The 20,253-nt window shown below is 37.2% G+C and overlaps 1 protein-coding gene across 2 annotated transcripts; it reads right to left on the bottom strand.

The window, feature by feature from the left end:
- Positions 1-324: 324 nt before the first annotated feature.
- cnot3b (CCR4-NOT transcription complex, subunit 3b) lies at positions 325-19,893 on the bottom strand. 2 transcript variants are annotated; one of them, XM_084422541.1, is made up of 18 exons: positions 19,731-19,893; positions 15,615-15,678; positions 15,345-15,412; positions 14,531-14,605; positions 14,132-14,221; positions 13,670-13,798; positions 11,301-11,396; positions 10,470-10,689; positions 10,245-10,372; positions 9,174-9,227; positions 8,111-9,080; positions 7,863-7,968; positions 7,179-7,320; positions 4,108-4,204; positions 3,862-4,018; positions 2,928-3,060; positions 2,566-2,691; positions 325-1,773 (listed from the first exon to the last, which is right to left on the bottom strand). In XM_084422541.1, the coding sequence occupies exons 2-18, from the start codon at positions 15,637-15,639 to the stop codon at positions 1,675-1,677; spliced, it is 2,715 nt and encodes a 904-aa protein (XP_084278667.1). In that variant the 5' UTR covers positions 15,640-15,678; positions 19,731-19,893; the 3' UTR covers positions 325-1,674. The 2 variants fall into 2 exon arrangements, with proteins under 2 accessions (XP_084278667.1, XP_084278668.1); XM_084422542.1 differs by lacking the exon at positions 9,174-9,227 and having other exon boundaries at positions 8,111-9,119.
- Positions 19,894-20,253: the final 360 nt, after the last annotated feature.

The following is a 20,253-nucleotide window of genomic DNA, read 5'->3' as shown; positions in this document are numbered from 1 at the left end:
CAGAGTCCTAGTGCTGCTGGGACTCAGCTAATCAAATCTAAAGACTGGAAATAACTATTAAAATGGGTCTAAATTAAAACGAGAATCAATTCTTCACAAGGCAGTCAATGCATTATGTTACTGGAGGCAGACTCATGAGAACAATGTAATTTCAAAACAGATGCTCGGCGATGATGAAAACCCAGATGCCCTCTTTTTGTAAAGTAATTATTTTATTTATATTTTACAGTCTTTACTTTCATTGCAATGTTTCATTTTCTCAATCTTTTTAATTTTTTTTCTCCAGTTCTCTTAGCAAGTGTAATATTCCATGCTGTTTAAATGTTTATTTTTTATTTTTTTGTTGGGGGGGAGGGGGGGTCAACAGAAGGAGAACAAATGTTCTGTACAACACTTTTCCAGTTAGGAAAAAATATATATATAAATCATAATTCACATTTCTGCTCTCTTCCACACGCTCATCGAGAAAGATAAACGTTACGATTAAAACAAGGTTGTGTGCGTACTCATTTTATAAGGTTGGGTATTTAATGCCCGATTCTTGCTGAATTGTAAAGAAATTTAAAAATGACTGACCACAATCCTCTCTACAGCATGTTTTTTCTCATTAAATGAATTCTGTGGTTGCTAATTTATACAGCACAAACAAATAAGGGGAACAAAATGTCATAAAATGCTGGAACATTTATGAGTGTCATTGCGAAATGAAACGGCGAGGTTTGAGTGAAAACTGTAAGACATGCAAGTCTAATGAAACTCTCACAAATTCACAGCGAATTTCAACCGGAGAAGTACATTTACCCTAGTAAATGAACATATTCATTATTCCCTTTCTGAGTCCAAAAAAGCCCTCTATATAACAACTTTATTTTTTTGATGAGAGTCACAAACCTGATCTGAGTGGCGTGTACTTGGCCTCCTGTTTGTTGTCTACAAACAAAAATAGTGTGCTTGAGCTGGCAAGAGACTCATTCAGACTCATTATTTGGTGCCACAGTGATAGAACGATTATGAACATCAATATTAGAGTTTGGGACACACACTTGCAAGCTTATTAATAGCTGTGGTTTAATCAGAGCTTACAAGACAGGGGTGTAACTACCCCAAAATCAAGCTTCCTAAGAGAAAACAGCAGTTGTTATGGCTTGGGTGGACAGATATATGCAAGATTGAAATGGTTGTGCATAAGAATTTAATTGCTGATGTTTACTTTAAACTAATCATTTGCTGAGCAACACAGCTGTAGCTCAGAGGACTTGGATTAGTTTGGATTTAGGTTATCAATATAGCAGAACTTCAGTGTTTTACGCAATTAGCCATGGCTAAATAATTCCTCCACAATGATTTGAGTTTATTGTCATCTTGCTGATAGAGTGAATGTTCATTCAACTTCTTCTTTGGCGCAAAAATGCTCCATAAAGTTCTCAGAACGGGGTGATTTACCAGCGTTAAGTCTGCTTGAATGAGAGGGCGGAGTCACAAAGAACTCGGCTGGTGGGCGGGAGGATTGTAAAGAGTGGGAGGGGCTTCAGATGCATTACGCACCAGCGAGACATAAAACAGCCTCGCATGTGCATCTGGGTCTCCTCCCCAGTGAATGAAAGAGAGTGTACATGTGTGTGTTGATTCAATTCGGAATGTCGACAGTAGTCCTCCGTTCTAGTTGACCATCCGTCACTGAAGGTCCCGGTCCTCAAGGTACCTGTACTCAAATGTAAATCCTTCCTTTTTCCTCTGGCCCCATTTCTCGTAGTCAAAGTAGATATATGTTCCCTGTAGAAAGACGGAAATAACAAACCATTCAGTTACAAATTATAATTTTTGGGGTTATATTCATACAGTGCTGGGTATTAAGATTACAATATGAAGTACTTATAAAATTCTTTAAAAGATTTAGATAATATAGATTACATTACTAATTACTATTACAATTTTCATTATGTAATTTGAAATTAGTAACTGACTATAATTTGTAAGTAATCTACCCAGCCCTGTATTCACATATACACTCACTGCCGTTTAAAAGTTTGGGGTCAGTAAGATTTAATAAAAAATAAAAATATAAAGTCTATTATGCTTGACAAAACAGTTGTGAGCTGAATATTTTTGTGGAAGCCACTCTAATACACTTTTTCACAATACTTTGATTAATAGACCGAATGCAATGATTGGACGAGCGTTATTTGGTCCTGACTGAGACTCCCACAGAAGATATATAACCAGTCAAAAGTTTGGAAACGTTACTATTTTTAATGTTTTTGAAAGAAGTCTTATGCTAATCAAGCCAGCATTTATTTGATCAAAAATACAGAAAAAAATTGTAATATTGTGAAATATTATTACAGTTTTAAATAATATTTTTCTATTTTAATATACTTGAATTAACACTGTTAATAAACCAGAAATACAACAATTTAAGATTTACGCACCCCAAGTTAGTACATAAAATGAACTTTAGTCAACATATTAGTGAGACGTATAAGTTAGCGGTTCTTGGCCAAAATATGATAAAAAAAAATGGGACCAGGGGCCCCAGAATCAGCATACAGCAATAGTGTGACTCACTTGCTCAAACTCATCAGTGATGGTCTTTGGCTCCTCGTGCCTCTGGAACCACATCATGTACTTTGTATGGAACCGCCATGACTGTTTTTTCAAGGCCTTGGCTGCTAGATACTGCGCTTTTGTACCCTAGGGAGTGGAAAGGAACAATCTGTCATTTACCAGAAATACGCCAATAAAAAGGGACTGTAATCTGACCGTAATGCTGAAATCCCACTCAGAGATCAATAGTACCTCTATCTTTCAATCAAATGCAAGCCATATGTGCTTACTGAAAGAGTAAACAACCTGTTTGCAATTACTGGGGCTTCACTGAGGGTGTTAACTATAAATGTGCAGACACACACACACACAAACACACACACCTCTAAGTAGTAAAAGATGAAGAAGAGGGTCTCTGTAGACAGTCTCTGGTAGAACTCCACAGTGTCAGAGTGGGTAGGTGGCATCTGGTGGTGAAAAGGCAGCGTCGGGCAGGGGTTCCTCATCAGGTACTGCCTGTGTGTCCAATAAAAGAGTAAATGATTAAGTGAGTATTCAATCGAAACAAGTTTGCAAGTCAAAGAACCCTGATCAACTCAAAAGGGATAGGATGAGATAGTATTTTTGTGTGGATTTAATACGGAGAACCTAAGAATTCAAAGTTATATAGGTTTTTAATTCATTTATTACATTTAGTTAAATCAATAAATAAATACATTAGTAAAAAAAAAAATATGTAATTGTTTCTACTTTTTAAAAGAAACATGTACGCAAAATAAGACTTAATACAAATGGAAATAAAATAAGTAAGTGTACCAATAGGAACATATTGGTAAATCAATCAAATAATGTGTCAAATTAAATAAACCTCTTTTAAAATAATTAAACCATCGAATCAATGTGGCTGCATCATGCTGATCAGGATGCTCAAACAAATGATCTCATGAAACTTGTTACTATTTAAAGTGACATGTAGAAATACAAATTATATTTTATTTTTTATTAAATCCAGTGTTAGTTATATGAAAGCAGATTTTATGAGATGTCTTGTGCAATAATGAGCACTATGGCTGTTTAAAGGGCCAAATATTTTTCATTCGGCAATGCCCCAAAATATCATTAAGTTGCATTAGATATTTTAGAATTGAATACAAGAAAAAGAAATGACAAACTGATGCAAAACATGGTCACATTGGAGTACAAGGTTCCAGGAATTCCCTAGATTTTGAGGCATGTGTGTAGTCAGCTGTCAGAATCAGTGAATACAAAAAAATCGTATTTGTGTGTGTGTGTGTGTGTGTGTTGGTGTGCGCTCACCTGATCCTCTCAGAGTCGGACGGATGAGGCATGTGCGTCCAGGCGGACTCCTGCATGGCTTGCTGGTAGAGTTGCTCTTTGGAGAGGGGGACGGGACCCAGTGGACACACGCCCAATGAAGGGGCGATGCTCACCTCCGAAAGAACAGATTGAGAAGCTGGAAGACAGTGAGAGAAAGAATGTTACCAACAACATAGAGAACGGGGCAAGATAACCTTACAGTGTTGAGTACTTGTTGATACTTACCACTAGAGATATGTAGCGCAGACAGCTCTCCTTCTAACCCTGAGCCCTGGGCGACCCTCTCTACCATCGACTTTTGAGAACTCAGAGGCTCCTGAGGCTGAAGAGAGTGAATGCAGAGTGGAAAACGCATTGGTCAAAATGGTCAATAAAAGTGGACTCTAGTGATCTAGCATGTGCTCAAAACAATTAGGGATGATTAACAATTCCACTGAAAACCATATATATGAAATTATACGTCCACATGAATGGCTCGACCCAGGGTTTCCCAACAGAACATTGCTCAGAACATCACACTCCCTCCATCGGCTTTTCGCCATCTCACTGTGCATCCTAGTGCCATCACTTCCTTAGGAGAATGGTGCACACGGGGCCGTCCATGTGATGTAAAAGAAAACGAAACAGTTTGGACGCTCACGTGCCCATTGTAGGCGCTTTCAACGATGGAAAACGGTTATCATAGGCACTCTGAGTGGTCTGTAAGTGTGATGCCCTGTGTGTTGTGACACATTCCTCTCATAACCATCATTAAAATTTAGTGTAGACAGTAGACCTTCTGTTGGCTCGGACCAGACGGCATAGCCTCCGTTGCTGTCACCGGTTTTTAGTTTGTTCCTCCTCGGCCCACTGTTTGTAAATTCTCACCACTGCTGACCGGGAGCGACCCACAAGCCTTGCCGTTTCAGAGATACTCTGACCCAGTCCCCTTGCCATAACAATCTGTCACTCAGATATTTATTCCATTCCATTTATGTCCATTTCTCCTGCATCCAACAAGTTAATTACAAGAAATAAGTGTTGGCTTACCATCTAATCTACACAGACTTTAAAGGGATGGTTCGGAGTAATTTCAACCTAGGGTCCTTTGCACCATGACCTCGAGCCAAACACCCCCCCAGAAGCTTTTTTTCCCTTGGTCCAACATTATTAAAGTTACAGGCGCTAATGGATCCAAGGTTGTATCTCGTAAATTACCCCACTAATAATGCCCGGAATGGTACCAAACTTCTACAGTAGTACAAATCAGGGCTCTGAACCGGTTCAAGGAACGAAAACGAAAACCGGAAACAAACGAAATTTTAACAGGAACAAAAACGAAACCGAAAACAAAATCAATTTTAATCGTTCTGAACAGAAACGTTTATTTAAAATGACTATTAACCGGTTAATAACGTTATTTTATCGTTCTCTTTAATATTTTAATTTGCCATTGACCAATCATGAATTTAGTCAAAGCGTGACGTTGACGCATTAACGAGTGACGTTGACGAGTGAAATGCCCGCGCAGCAGTCATCGGCAGACAATCTCTTCGGCATAGGCTATTCAAGAGAAGCACACCTTAAGAGGAGTGAGTGTACTTTTAAGTCTACTGGGCAAGTGTTGCTCTCACTAACCCAGATTTGTACAAACTTGCTATGAATGTAATTGCACTACCGCGCCCGCGGTAACGCAAGTCAGCGTAGATTGCGCATTTTCATGCCTCAAGTAGCCTACATTCTTTCCTCACTGAGTAGGTCTTCAATGAATGCACAGGTATTGGAGGACATTATTTTCGTACGTTTAAACAAGCTAGCCTACGGACTTTAAGCTCAAGTAGTTTATGGATTTCGTATAAGTACTAGCAAGTATCGCACATTTTTTCTATAGTCTTTCAGGTAGCCAAAAACAGGACAGGTCAAATGTTTTCTTTATAGACTTTTAATGCTTTGTATTAAAAATAGAAAATGTGTTGTAGTTTTACAATGTTATTGCATTAAATGATCGTGCTTTATTAGCAGACTGAAATTGGTTAACGTTATGTGATGCAAGGATGTGTTGCGCAGTGTTTGCTTTGAAATTAGCAGTTGACGGTGCATTAAAAGAGCAATGATCGTCCAGTTTATATAGGCCTACTTTTTATTCATGTAATTTCTAAAACAATTCGTGTTGCAATATATATATATGTGTGTGTGTGTGTGTGTGTGTACAAATAATTGTATCACTCTTCTGAAAAGAATTAGGCATAAGAGTGCCAATTTCGATTGTCTAACGGTCCAGTAAAACAGGTCAATATTTTTCCAGCTGTTTATGCTTTGTAATTAATACAGGTATTTCTGTAATGGTTTTAACAATGTTATGAAATAAATGTTCAAGTTTAATTATCATGTGTTATCTTATTTTTGAGTGAAAATTAGTCTTATTTATACATATTGTTTAAAATATAGGCTAAATTAAAATAACGTTATTAACCGGTATTTTATCTAATCAAACCGGTTTCGGAACGGTAATGTTTAACGAGGAACGCAAAAACGGAAACGTTAAAATATTGATTCTGCTCGGAGTGAACCAATTTAATTTTTTTTTCGTTTTTAAGCCCTGGTACAAATAGGTTCTGTACTCATTACATGAGCCATTGGAAAGTTTGTAAGTACATCATTTGTACTTTGGGGGGGTTTGGCTCGAGGTCATGGTGCAAAGGACCCTAGGTTGAAATTACTCCAAACCATCCCTTTAAAATGTGGCCATGTTAGGAGATGATCAACTATATTCACTTCACCTGGGACTGGTCATAATGTTTCGGCTCATCAGTATATTATATTAATATTATTAGATCAAAATGTGATGGTTGCAATGTTCAGTATGAATTAAATTATAAATGTGATTCATTTATTATACGCACACTACTGTTCAATCGTTTGGGGTTGGTATGAAGTTTCTTATGCTAACCAAGGCTGAATTTATTTGATATAAAAAATGATTTATATCTTTATTTTGATATATTGTAAAATGTAATTTATTTCTGTGATGGCAGAGCTGAATTTAAAGCATCATTACTCCAGTTTTCAGTGTCACATGATCATTCAGAAATGATCTGGTGCTCAAGAAACAACCCAGGCTCTCAACACTTTTTATTGTATCTAAACTTCTTGCTGCAATCAGGTGATGAGCAATAATTAAAGAGAAATTTCTCTGCCTGTTTCCTCATCTAAACTTTGCAAAGCACTATCGGGCAACAGCAATGTAGACTTTGCCTTCAGGCCCACACATCAAACACACATTGTTGCTGAGTATGAGCAAATGTTGTGTGACTGACCTTGATGGTGTCGGCAGCCTGTGTGTATGAGAGAGGGCCATTCAGCAGGCTGCCACCGCTTGGTTTACTCTCGCTGTACGATGGTGAGGGCGAGCTGGGCGGCAGTGTCATTGACCCCAGAAGGCTGGGCCCACTGTCCTTACTGTTTTGAGAGGAGGGAGAAGAGCATAAAGAAAATTGTTTGAATTATGAATAACATAGATATGTAATTCAGAAGGTTTTTTTTTTTTTCAGGAAAGTAGTGATATTAGTTTTAATGCAGGTTTTCCATGTTATTCACCTCTAGATTTGTACATTATCTGAAAAGTGGCGTTTGCCCTTGCACAGAACTCTTTTATTTAATATAGCGCTTTATACAGATTGTTTCAAAGCAGCTTTACATTAATAAACTGGAAAATAACAGTGTTAATGTTGTAAAATTCATCAATTATGAAACAAATTCAATTTCAGCTGTAAAGCAGCTCTAGAGAAGACATTATTCAGCTCAAATCGGTTCAAATTTTGTTCTTATCCGATAGTGGTAGTGCAGTTAAATCTTTAATATGACTGAATATTACTTGTCTTTGTTGTCCGTTAATCGAATATCAACCTCACAAAAAAGGTGTCACAATGCCAGGGTGTTGTAGGTGGTTGCCAGGGCATAGCTTCTTAACAGGGAAGTGTTGTAAGTGCGCCAGTACTCACGGCTGATTTGTTGAGGAATTTAAGGATGAGGATTGGCTGGTCTGTGATTGGCTGGCACTGTTGAGGGCAGAGTCTGACGTGCTATCTGCTACCACAGCACTATAACCTGGAAGATGTGGGGATATTCAAGTACAAATGTGAACAAAATTTGTATTTATTATAAATATTTTAGTTTCTTCTTATAATGCAATACTGTTTCAGAACATATGCATTACTTTTTTCTAATCAGACAGTTATCCTGCACTCACTTGTACCACCATTTTGTTTCGGCCCACTGGGTGGCCGCGGTAGCGCGGCACTTCCTGCTGCATTTCCTGTCCCAGATGACCCTACATTGCCACCGATAACTCCCACGTTGCCACCGATAACTCCCACGTTGCCACCTATAACTCCCACGTTGCCACCTATAACTCCCACGTTGCCACCGATAACTCCCACGTTGCTCCCTGAGATCAGTGTGCCTCCCACAGGGCTGGGAGCTAGCAGAGGTAAAGGCTCCACAGCAGACTGTGTGGACCCGAGACCCAAAACACCAGGCCCTGAGCCCAAGAGGCTTGTGGAGCCTAGACTTCCGTTAGTCCCCACTGAGGTTACAACTCCACTGGAGTTTGTACTGCTAATATTCGTTCCAATCGATGCCGACAGCCCGCTGCCTATGCAACCTGCGGCGGCCGCTTGCGCGTAAGGCGCTGGGGTGGATGCGCTCAAATACCCAGCCATGTTGCTCAAGGACGCCGGCATCCCTGAAAGGACTAGAACGGGCATCTGGTTTGCGCTACTCGTCACCGACATACCCTTCCCGAGGCCCAGACTGGAGGAAAGACCCGTGCCCAACGGAGGCTGGCTCTGTGAGCTGGGAGTCAGGGGACCCGGTGTGCAGGTGTTGGGTGGTGACGTGGACCTGGATGTTGGAAGTAGGATACTGTTGTTGGAGGACGCAGAGTTGGTGCTGGAGTGGGAGGAGACTGAGGTTTTGGGCTGGTGCTGCTGTTGTTGGGATTGCTGTGTTTGTTGCTGTGTTGCTGAACTATAGCTGCCAGAGTTCTGGAGGGAGCCGCCCATGTTGCCTAAAAGGCTGCTGCCCCCTAATGCCAAGCTTCCGCTGATGGCGACAGTCGCCAATGAGATCAAGGAGCTTGAAGAGGCTCCCGAGGATGAGGATGACAGTGAGGAAGAGGAGGATAGAGATGAAGATGGATTTCCGTTCTTGATAGGTGACTGCAACAAAATGACAGGATGTTCAGGGTCAGGCCAAAACTGGAAAGGACCATAAGACTTTTAGAACAGTGATTTTACGTATCTTTTTCTCACCTGACTAATATCACTGTCTGTCGAGCGACCTCTTTTCTTATCATCTTCCGAATTCTTATCAGCACAAATGAAGAGAACATGACATGGAACAAAACCAAACCAAAACAAATGACTGAATTGCTTTTTACTACATTCATATCCATCCACATCCATGGCATTCACAGAGAAAATAATTTTTAGTGTTTTAGAAGTTAAAAAAAAAATCTGTCCATGAACAAATCAGGGTCCTGTATATCGAATGTGCCATTTTTTTTTTTTGGAAATATGATTCAAATACATTTTCACGATAACTTGCATAAACTTCAATAGGATAAATTTGTCTGCTGGTAAGCAGGTTTGAGAAGTCATATGTTGCTCTGACTAGGGATGCACCAATATTAAAATTCAGGCTGATACTGATAACTTGATAATTATTTTCATGTCACAACCAATAACCGATAAATAAATAAAACAATAAAATTAATTAGAAATAAAATTAATACATTTATCTTGCTATAATTAATCATTTAGTTTCAAAATTAATAATTTGTTTTTGTATTCTTTTTTTAAATTAAGTAAAATGATACAAGTGAAATTCATTCTTAAATTCCCTAAAAATGACATTTAACAAATTTTTTGTGTTTTTAAAGATTTACTGACATATAATAAATAAAACACACAAATAAATTTTATTATTACAATTAATATTTTTTTATTTTATTATTATTTTAAAATGAATAAGTTTTAAAAGCTACAAGTGAATTTAGGCATCACAACATTATGATGCCCATTATGAAAAATTCATAATAAAATTCATTTTTATATTTGCTAAAAATATACATTTAACAGTGTTATAATTTTTTTTGTGAATTTTAGATGTCAACAAAGGTCTCTATGTAAAGGTAAATCTAAATGTAAAAATCTGTAGAAACGTGCATGCACAATTCAATATCTAATATAAATAACAATGCCATGCCAATACCAGAAACATAAAAAAAAAATAAAAAAAAATCTATTATTGGCCAATAACCAGTATGGAACTGATGTATTGTGCATCCCAAGCTCTGATTAAACTTTAGATCTGATGCTCACCGTAGTGCAAGTAGCCGGAGAGGGAGGTATGGGAGAAGATGACGTTGTGGAGGTTGGTGTGGAACTGGAGTGCTGGAAGATCTCGTCCTCTGCGTTACCAGCTGGAGATGTGGTACCAAGTGGCTGGGCTACAGGAACGAAAAATGAAGAAAGAAAAAAAGTGTTACAATTAAGAATAAAAATAAAAAACACAACAGAATTCTGACATGTGCACCAAACACTTACGAAGTTCCTCTAGATCAAGGTCATCATAGATGAACTCATTCTCCTCAAAGTCTGGATCCTGAGAGGAATCAAGGTAGTACTCAACGTCATCTTTAATCTTGCGGATGGAATCCACGTCTATCGAGTCATTGTCCAGCATTCGAAGGATGGTTTCCAGCATGAGTATGTGATACCGGTGCCTCTCGATCAATCGTTTCAGTTCCTCGATCCGATCCTGCTTCTGAGGTCACAGCATCACAGCATGGACAAATTATAGAATTCTGACGTGAATGAGCAGTCACTTTAACAGAACGAGTGAAACTGCTGGAAATGTCTTTTAAAATAGTCTTGTATATGGTCACTAACAAAATGGTATTACCATTAGTACCATTTATATTTTATTTTTGGGTATGCACCATGGTAATCCCTTAATATTCTGTTATGTACCTTGGAGACGTAGTAAATACTACGGTACATGAATATGAAAATCATTAGGTACTAGAGTATTACCATTTGATACAGTCAAGATGTTTTTGCATTATTAATGTTTTCATTAAAAATAAATAAATAATTGAAATTTGAGCGAAGTACACAATAAATATCTTTGGCATCAATAATCACTAATTAATTTGTCATTTAGCTAACACTTTTATCCAAAGTGAATTACAGAATGGCCTATCACCCAATAAGTGTCATTATTCATGGTTCACCCATTGCTGGGTTTGAATCAACAACCTCTTTGTTTCCAGCCCAGAAATTGTATTATTAGGCTAAACAATCCCAGGTCAAACAGTTGCATTGTAAAAGACGAAAAGGATGAGAATAAAAAAAGCAGGAGGAAATTTAACTGACCTCTTTGTCTCCTTTCTTTTTCTTGGTTAGGACAGAAAGCGATTCAACCTCGCTCTCAAACTGGTCCACTTGCATGTTCAACGTGTCTATCGTGTTCTAGGGAAACCAAGGTACAAAGCAGAAGTAGATGACATTAGCAAATGATGCAAACAGAGCAACAGTTGAGATGTGCATGTTTTTTTGCAGAATAGTGAGTTGAAAAGCTCTCTGTAACTTCATGCTATTGTTTGCCAAAATACGCTCACGACAGTGAGATGGACGCAGCTTTCAGAACCAGGCGTAACAGCGGCTTTTCAAAGAATGATGGGAAATGACTTAAGGTCACATTTAACGCTGTTTGACTAATTTTCTTGGGTGAAATCAAGTAATTTCAATAACAATCCACACAATCAGCGATTTCACGCAAGTGTGAAAGATTCACCCACACAGATTGCTTGCAGACTGCTTGGTTTGACTTTAGTATGAGCTGTGCTTCATATTGACAATGAATGGACATTTCGTGAAATCTCGCTAATGTAACCGCACTTTAACTGAGGTCACAGTTCAGAACTTTAACATTCTGCTGAACTCATGTCTTATTAAACTAAAAATGGATGGACAAGATCCAGATTGTAGTAGAATTTAATAATAGATACTAGGGAATGGATGCACGATATATTGGCCACCATATCGATATCGGCCGATATATGTTCATTTTTTGTAATCGTTATCTGCCCGATAATAAAAAATTTGGCCAATATATAAAATCTAATAAATAATGAATTATTTCCTTCAGCTGAGACAATTCAGATGCGCACTATTCGCCATGATGGTTTTGAATTGCTTGAAATATGATTGGAATCACTTCAAAAAAGGACAATACAGTTAAGCGCAACGTGCAAGTCTGTCATATATAGGCTACATAAAATTATATTGAGAACATTAGAATTGTGTGCTTGGGACATGGCTTTTAATGGGGAGCCTTTTGTTTTTGTAATCAGGCTCTCAAATTATATACATTTATAAATTTGGATTTAGATTTATCTGCAAATATGTCGGTTATTGGCTTTCAAATATAAAGAATTATCGGTTAATGGTATATCGGCCAACATTTCTTATCGGTGCATCACTAATAGATACAGTGGATTACTTGTAGTATAATTTAATAATAGTTACACTGGATTACTAGTTTATGATATCAATCTTCATGTAAAAGCAATATCAAATACATCCACTTTACTGGCAACCAAGAATGCGATCACAATATTTGCCTTTGCATGCATACTGTAGATGTATGTATCATACATACAGTAGATGTACCACTACAAGAAGTGGGAGTCCAGCTGCTGTTTTTTCACTCCTCCCCTGACAGCAGCCGCCTACTATCATCTACATTACAAACAAGGCATTTGCCATCTAAAATAATCCTAATGTTTTATCATATTGTGTCAAGACACAAATGCTTTTCAGAATGACAGGAATATGTGTGAAGTCAACATGAAATCAAAACAAATCCTAATTACTTTCTTGATGCACATTTCTTGTCTTATTCTGAATTATTTATTGGTGCATGTTAGTAAAAAAAAAAAAAAAAATTCGAAACAAATCTAGGTCAGTCCTACTTTTCCACATTACAGGAGTCAAATGGGTGCAAACAATTCGCAGTGACTTCACACTAGGGGTGTAAATCAGACCGTTCATCATGATGCGATATTGATTCAAGGCTATATCAACTGATTTGTCGATATTTGGATAATATGTGCAAAGTTTACAAAACCAGTTACATTTTTATTAACCAAAATATATAATATGAATGTTTAATTAAACTCTTTGGAAATTGCACACCCTCTCCAAATTGGGACATTTACAACAACAACAAAATTACACATTAGTTTTTATAAATAAAGCAAAAGAAAAAAAGGGGATGGAGGAGCGTGGGGGGTCACATAAAATCAATCAAGCTTATGATGGCAGTAGTCAATGTCTTCCAGTCTTATGTGCCAAAATGTGCAAATCACTGAGGTACTTCAGTTAAATAAGTAAAAAATAAATGAATATAAAAAAAGACAAAAATAAAGCTGTTTCCTTTGCCTGTCCATCTGTTTTCGCAAATACAAAACGTTTCCAAACCCACGATTTGCGTCCGACAGCAGGCACAAAGTTTTCTGCGTCTGCTACAACGCTTTGTTGCTGCATCGCATTCGCAGTCTGACACACAGGCAGACAGTATTGTGAGTACACGAAAATGCATGCTTTGGTGGACGTTGCGTGAGGATGTGGAGAGTGGCAAAATAAAGGTACCTCATATTGGTATTTTACGTGATGGCACTGATTAGACGTTTGATCGATGCATCAATCCATATCGATTTTGTACACACTGCCGTTCTTACCGTTAGCCACTGCCCGATCTCTTCTTTCTCTTTCTGCGCAGGATCGACTTTCAGAGCAAGGCCGAGTCCCTCTTTAGAGTATGCTTTCGTTTTGGTTTCCCGTTCCACAATTTTAAACCGCTCCATTTGCTGTTAAAAACAAAAAAATCATAAAAATCACAGTCAAAACTAAGTACAACATTTTGTTTTACCGTGTGCCAAAGCTGAGCACTTTTCTCCGTATTATGTTTCAGAATTTGGATTTATTGGTCTTTTTTGGATTTAGTATCTATAAATAATTGATTATTTATTTCTTTATTGACAAAAAGGTCTCAAAGTTCACATCTCAAAGGTTTCACCTTACTGAAAACATTGCTAATGTACTTCATCCAATAAAATAAACTGATTTAAGTTGTTCAAACATGTTAAATCTGGCATTATTTATTAGTATCCAGTCTTTTTGTTAGATTTAAACAGACTCACCGTCTCAATGAGTTTGCGATTCTCTACTAGCTGTCTTTTGTCTTTGATCTCATTGGAGGCGACCCATGTCTTAATCTGGTCACGAAGGCGCTGCAGAAGCAATGCAGACAGAAACAGAAAGAGCATGCATAAAGAAAGAATGAAAGAAAATTGAGCCGGACACCTGAAATCAAGCATGCCGACTCGTCCTGTGCCGCCAAGCACAGGACACGCGCATACATGACCCTCGGCATGGGTAGCGCTTGTCCTCATGGTTACCAATAAAGACAAACACACCATGAGCAGTGAAACAAGCCAAGTGTATTACAAATGAAATGAAAAGCAGTTCAATCTTTCAATAATTCATTGGATTCACCTATGGCCAAAAAGTGCAGTTTGATATCAACAAAATATTCTCACCTGTAATTTTTTAATCTCTTTTTTGAGGTCAGACTCATATTTTTCTTTTTGGTTTGCGTTGGCTGCATTGTGGAGCTGAAAGGGGGAAATAAATCACAAACATATACATTATTTATAAGTTAATTTTAGAGGATTCTACTTGACTTGAATCATAAGAAGGTGATTGTAAATTTCAATAATATGTTGAAAACTCTATGCATTGTATATTCTATACACTGGGCCTCACTCAAGAAGCATGAGCAGAACAAATGCAGGTGTACTTTCTTAAAAACTCTTTATATTCTGAAATTTCTTATATATCATTGATTATTACATTGGTTCATTGTGGGAGATTGAGTTTGCTCATTGTGGTTTAATATAAATGCTGAGCAAGGTTGAATTTTCAGCATCATTACTCCAGTCTTCAGTGTCACATGATCATTCAGAAATCATTCTAACATGCTGATTTAATGGTCAAGAAACATTTCTAATTATTGAAAACAGTTGTGATGCTTTTTGTTAGGATTTTTTGATGAATAGAAAGTTGTAAAGAACAGCTTTTATTTGAAATAGAAATATATTATGTAACATTATAAATGTCTTTGCTGCCACTTTTGGTCAATTTAGTGTGTTCTTCCTGAAAAAACAAATAGTAATTTCTTTTTTATTAACTTTTCAATGGTAGTGTATTTATGCATTAATCTAAGTTCACTACCCAATTTGGATCTGTTGTAAAATATTATTCTTAAAACAGCAAAAATCACTGAGAATACATCTAAAATATAATTAACATGATTTAATGAGCTTTACAAAAAGTGCTGTAGTCGTCTCTTACCTTTTTCCAAATGTCCTCAAACTGCTCTACCCCTTCTGCAACTTTTTTCAAACATCTGTCTATTTCGCCTGAAGAGAGAGGAGCAAAACCTTCAGTACATGATGGGATGGGGTGAGACCAGGCCGCATTCTCAGAGAAACACATGCAAACATGGGGTTGATACAGCAGAAATATGCTAAATAATGTAAGCTATTCATGTAGCATTCTCTTCAAACTAAGCCGCATAAAGACATCTTCCAAGAAGACCATTAAACATATATTGCCCATTACCTTGAAGTTTTCTTTTATCAGCCATGACTTCCTGACTATGATGTTTTCTTCATGCCTTCATCTACTGAAAGAAATAGAAGAGAAAATGAGCACAGTAGCTCTTCATTCATGGTAAATCAACTAGCATAGCAGGGCTCCAGACTAACATTGAGATTGCGAATCATAAAATTACTATTGTTATGCATTAATAAGTGCAGTTACTAATAATATAAGGCTACATGTTTATTTTTTGGAAATGCACATTTGACAGCAAAGCACTGAGCTTGAGTTCAGATGCAGATAACATTATCTCTTATTAAAGACTTTATTTACCAAAAAAATTCTACTTTTATTAAATGCACCATTGTTATTTTATAGCATCATACCGCAGCTTCAATGATTAAAACTTCACTTGCTTGCTTTCTGTGTAATTCATTGGCAACTTGAAGAATAGTTTGTTTTTTATGACACTGTGACTTTTCCTACTTAATCAGTATAAAAAAAATTGCCAAACTTTAACAAAAAATTTATTCTTGATGATTCGATATTTTATAACAGTGATTTCATAATGTCTAAAACTAAATCCACGGGGACAATCTTTGAAGGATGAACAAATAATGTTTATGGTCATCACATCAAAAATACCATTTAAACTGGATAATATTTAGAGCTTTGAAGTGCTGGAAAAAGAGTGAAGCAATTGAAAGTTCTTTAAGTACTTGAATTTCACTCTCAAAAGGTTGTACGAACCCTGAAATTAATAATGTAAAAACATTCGACTATATCTGCCACAATACCATGGTTACAGTTAGCGTTACTACATGAAATCGATGGTGAATGTTGGTGATTTGTGGAATGAAAAGCCTTCTATAACTTGTTCGTTCATGGCACAATGTTTCTCCTGGTTTTCAAGTCAGCGCTGGTTTATCTATGGTTTATGACAGAGAATTCTGCCCCAAATTCAAACACTTTCTCACTGGATCTCCCAGCGCTGTGTAATCGCTTGGTCGAGATCAGACCGCGAGTAAACCTGTTTTGAGCTTGCGCTGCACTGTCTATTATTGGTCCGAGGCTCCGAGCTGATAAACGGTCCGCGATGCGCAGCTCAAACGAGTAGCGCAGTTTTGATCCGCTTTCGTTTCTCATATTCAACAGAAATGGCAGCTCTAATCAGTTGGACAACGTGGTGGTGGCACCAGTGCAACCTTTAACAAAATTTACTTGCACCGGCAGGAAAACATTTGGTTGCAGTCTGGAGCCCTACATAATCCCTTACAAATGACTGGATTTGTAAGAAACAAGACACATTATAATGTGCTTCAAAGCCAGATGTCCAAATAAAGAACACAAGCCTTTTAGACGGATGGCCTATTTTATAATGATGTTTTTTTCCCCTGAACTATTAGTGTAATTACTGTAATGGCACAGTGACGAAAATTACAAACACACAAACCGACGCTTGTGATTGCTGTAGGGAAGGCTGGACAGGTTTGGCTTGAATATAAAAATGCTAAATTACTCTTTTTCCCTTTAGTAATTGGTGTATTTCACTTTCACAAGCTGCAGTGAGAACCATACTTAATTTAAATGTTAAGAAAATCAACCATAGCTTGTTTATGTTTGCCCTTTGGGGCAGGGTTTTATGGTCTCATGGTGTTATTATACCATAATGATAAACCTGCATGGAAAATAATTATTAGAATAGATTGGATTAGATACAACTGTATTGTCATTGTGCAGAGTACTAGTACAAAGACAATGAAATGCAGTTAGCATCTAACCAGAAAAGCAAATAGCAATATGTGTATATAACATAAAATATTATTATGGCTCGATAGAAAAGTCCAGAATTTTAGGTAGATAATAATATAATAGCATGGCAGTAATAAATAATAGTCTTTGGTAGCGGTCTTTGCAAATAATTGTACAGAAAACAGAGAGACAAATCCGACGTCACTGGATGAGGTAAAATGGTGTCAATGTTTTGAAAGCGGCACAAAGACACAGTGGAAGTCAACCTATGAATTGCTTACAATTAAGAGTTGTTTCTGCACATTAAACTGGAAAAGAAGAAAGTATTTTAACACGTTTTTAATAAACATTTTAATAAAAATACCTCAGACGCAAAGGGCAATTGAACAGTTCTGCTTATTTACACGAGACAACTAAGCCCTTATACTGGAGAGTTTGCTATAATTGTACAGATATGTCTGTAAACATCTCTACAATAAAACAAAATCTGAACCGTTGAGTTTAGATCCAGTTGCATGGTAAAAAAGTAAAGAAATCATGTTTATCAGTGTGTGTAGACAGGCATGTCTGGTCAAATATATACCAATGCACATTCAAAGCACACATTTGGGATGCACACAAGTATGCCGGTGGGAAATATAAAGATGTGTGATCTCAGTCTAAATTTAGAGAATGCATTAATCTATTCTTCGCACATCTCACATAATAGAGACTTCCATGGATGCAGACATGTAATCCGTGTTTATTAGATTCAGAAAGCTCAAGGGTTTCGCTCAACACAAGCAGCATGTACTTAGAAAAAGGTTCAATGGGGCTACTTGGATCCATTTAAAAATAACTCTAAATAAGGAAAAATATCTTTAAAGATGGCATATTTTCATGGTAAACAGGTTATTTCAATTTTTCTAGTGATAAAATATGTTTATGAGCTGTTTAATTAATAAAATGACAAATTTAACTAAATTAATGGATTAAAACAATCAATAAAATCATCATACGATGGAAACCCCTTAAGTTTCTATACAGAACCTTTTCTTCTAAAAGTGTACAATACTTACAATGCTTTTAAAATTAAAGATCAATAAAAAGCTGAGATTGCAAATAAGACCTGGTGTTTTAAATGACGTCTATTTCTTCAGTAAATAAAAAAAGCTCCTGATGTAAAGGCACGTGACAGCAAGAAGTACACTTTGAAGCCTACATGTATAAATGATTAAATAGCTCCTTTCGGCCCTTTTAAAGGAATATCAGCGTTTACACAAATCTTTCTGGTACTGCACCGTCAAGGCTAGTATAGAATAAATGGATTCATAAAGAAATTTCCACATATATGGCTTTTGATTTCAATTCGGCATGAATCCGAGAAGTAAACACTTCATCAGAGAAAATATGTTGTCATAAGAGGGACGGGAAGTTAAGGGCACATTGATAATGAAAAATAATAATAATGTAAATAATATAAAATTATTTATAACAAATACTGCAATATCTCAGTAAAAAATGAAATGCATGATTTAATGGTGACTTTATCCTGCTTTGGGTCATGGTCAGTAAAAACATCAGATTCACAAACTTGAAAGGTGTAGACAACAGTGACAGGAAAAATATGCCAAATTGAATGATGAAACAGCAGAAATCAAGCATTCATTTTATCAGGCAGATTTCTAACTAAAGTGATCACCGTCCAAACACAGAGCAAGATGCATCAGCTTCATTGGCCACAATGAAGAAACACATTATTCCATCCATCCATGCACTTCAATAATGACTAGTTCAAGTGTGACTGAAGCAGAAACCTAATATTGTATAGAAACGTGACATTCATTCAGCAGCATTTTTTAATCATATAAACAGAGAGGATGACAGCTGCATGTCAATCAAAATGCTCTGACACAGTCGCGCGCGTCCATTGAGTTTTCGCAACAATGTAGCGCGTGCAAACACAACAGCTGGCAATTCTCGAGCTGATCCTTCATCGGATATGTTAACAGTTTAAAGTAAACCTAAAACCCCAGATCTCACAGTGCTGGTGATAACAGCTCATTTGGAGCAAGCTCGGTTTTAAACGGTACTAAATAATATTTCAGCGATATGAAACCAGAGACTGCCACTGTCTTTGCATGCATGTGGCTTCTTTTATAGGCTCTTATCCAACTTCATTCGCATCCACTACTTTTTTTACGTGACGAGACACTGATACGATAATATTAACACTTTAGATGAGTTAGAAAGCTCAATTCCAGCAAGCAGCTCCCGAGCCTGTAGTAAACGCGACCGGCTCGAGGTTTTTTTTTTTTTTTTTTTTTTTGGCTGGGATACAAATTGGAAAGGAAAAAAGCTGCATGTAATTGGAGTTACGCTCCTACGTTGTAGGGGATGTTTTACCTGATTTTCCTGAGTTTTACTTTCCCTCTTAATATCCCCTTCAGTTCCGCCACAATTCCACAACTTTTCACGCTATATTTTTATTTCCTATTATTTCTATTCGCCAAACAATCACTTCTCGCATCAAAGATGGCCGCCAGGAACACCTCCTCCGCTTGTGCGTGGAGGCTTGTGGTCCCGCCCACTTAATCGCCATTGGGTGCCGGCCATCAGATCTCATCTCTCATTGGGTAAGCGGAGCTGTCTATCTACTCGCAGTGCTTGACAGCTTCCGTGCATAGCGAGTGATGGTTGGTGTAAATGGAGAGGTTAAAGGTGTACCGGGATGTCTTTAAATTGTCCGACTTACTATTTTGTACAAAAGTAGGTGTCTGACAAAAGCAGTAGTTTCTTCATTCACAGCCAGTTTTAATCTAAGATGCTTCTCACCATCAATGCAGTTATCATTGTCAAACAGCTTGCTTGGGAAACATATGGGGTTTGGCCGGGATATGAAAGCTCATGAGACTGGAAAAACCTGCAA

Source organism: Rutilus rutilus, assembly GCF_951802725.1.
Source record: "Rutilus rutilus genome assembly, chromosome: 11".
NCBI lineage: Eukaryota > Metazoa > Chordata > Actinopteri > Cypriniformes > Leuciscidae > Rutilus > Rutilus rutilus.
Note: the sequence above shows the minus strand (reverse complement) of the source record. Positions and strands in the feature narration are given on the sequence as shown.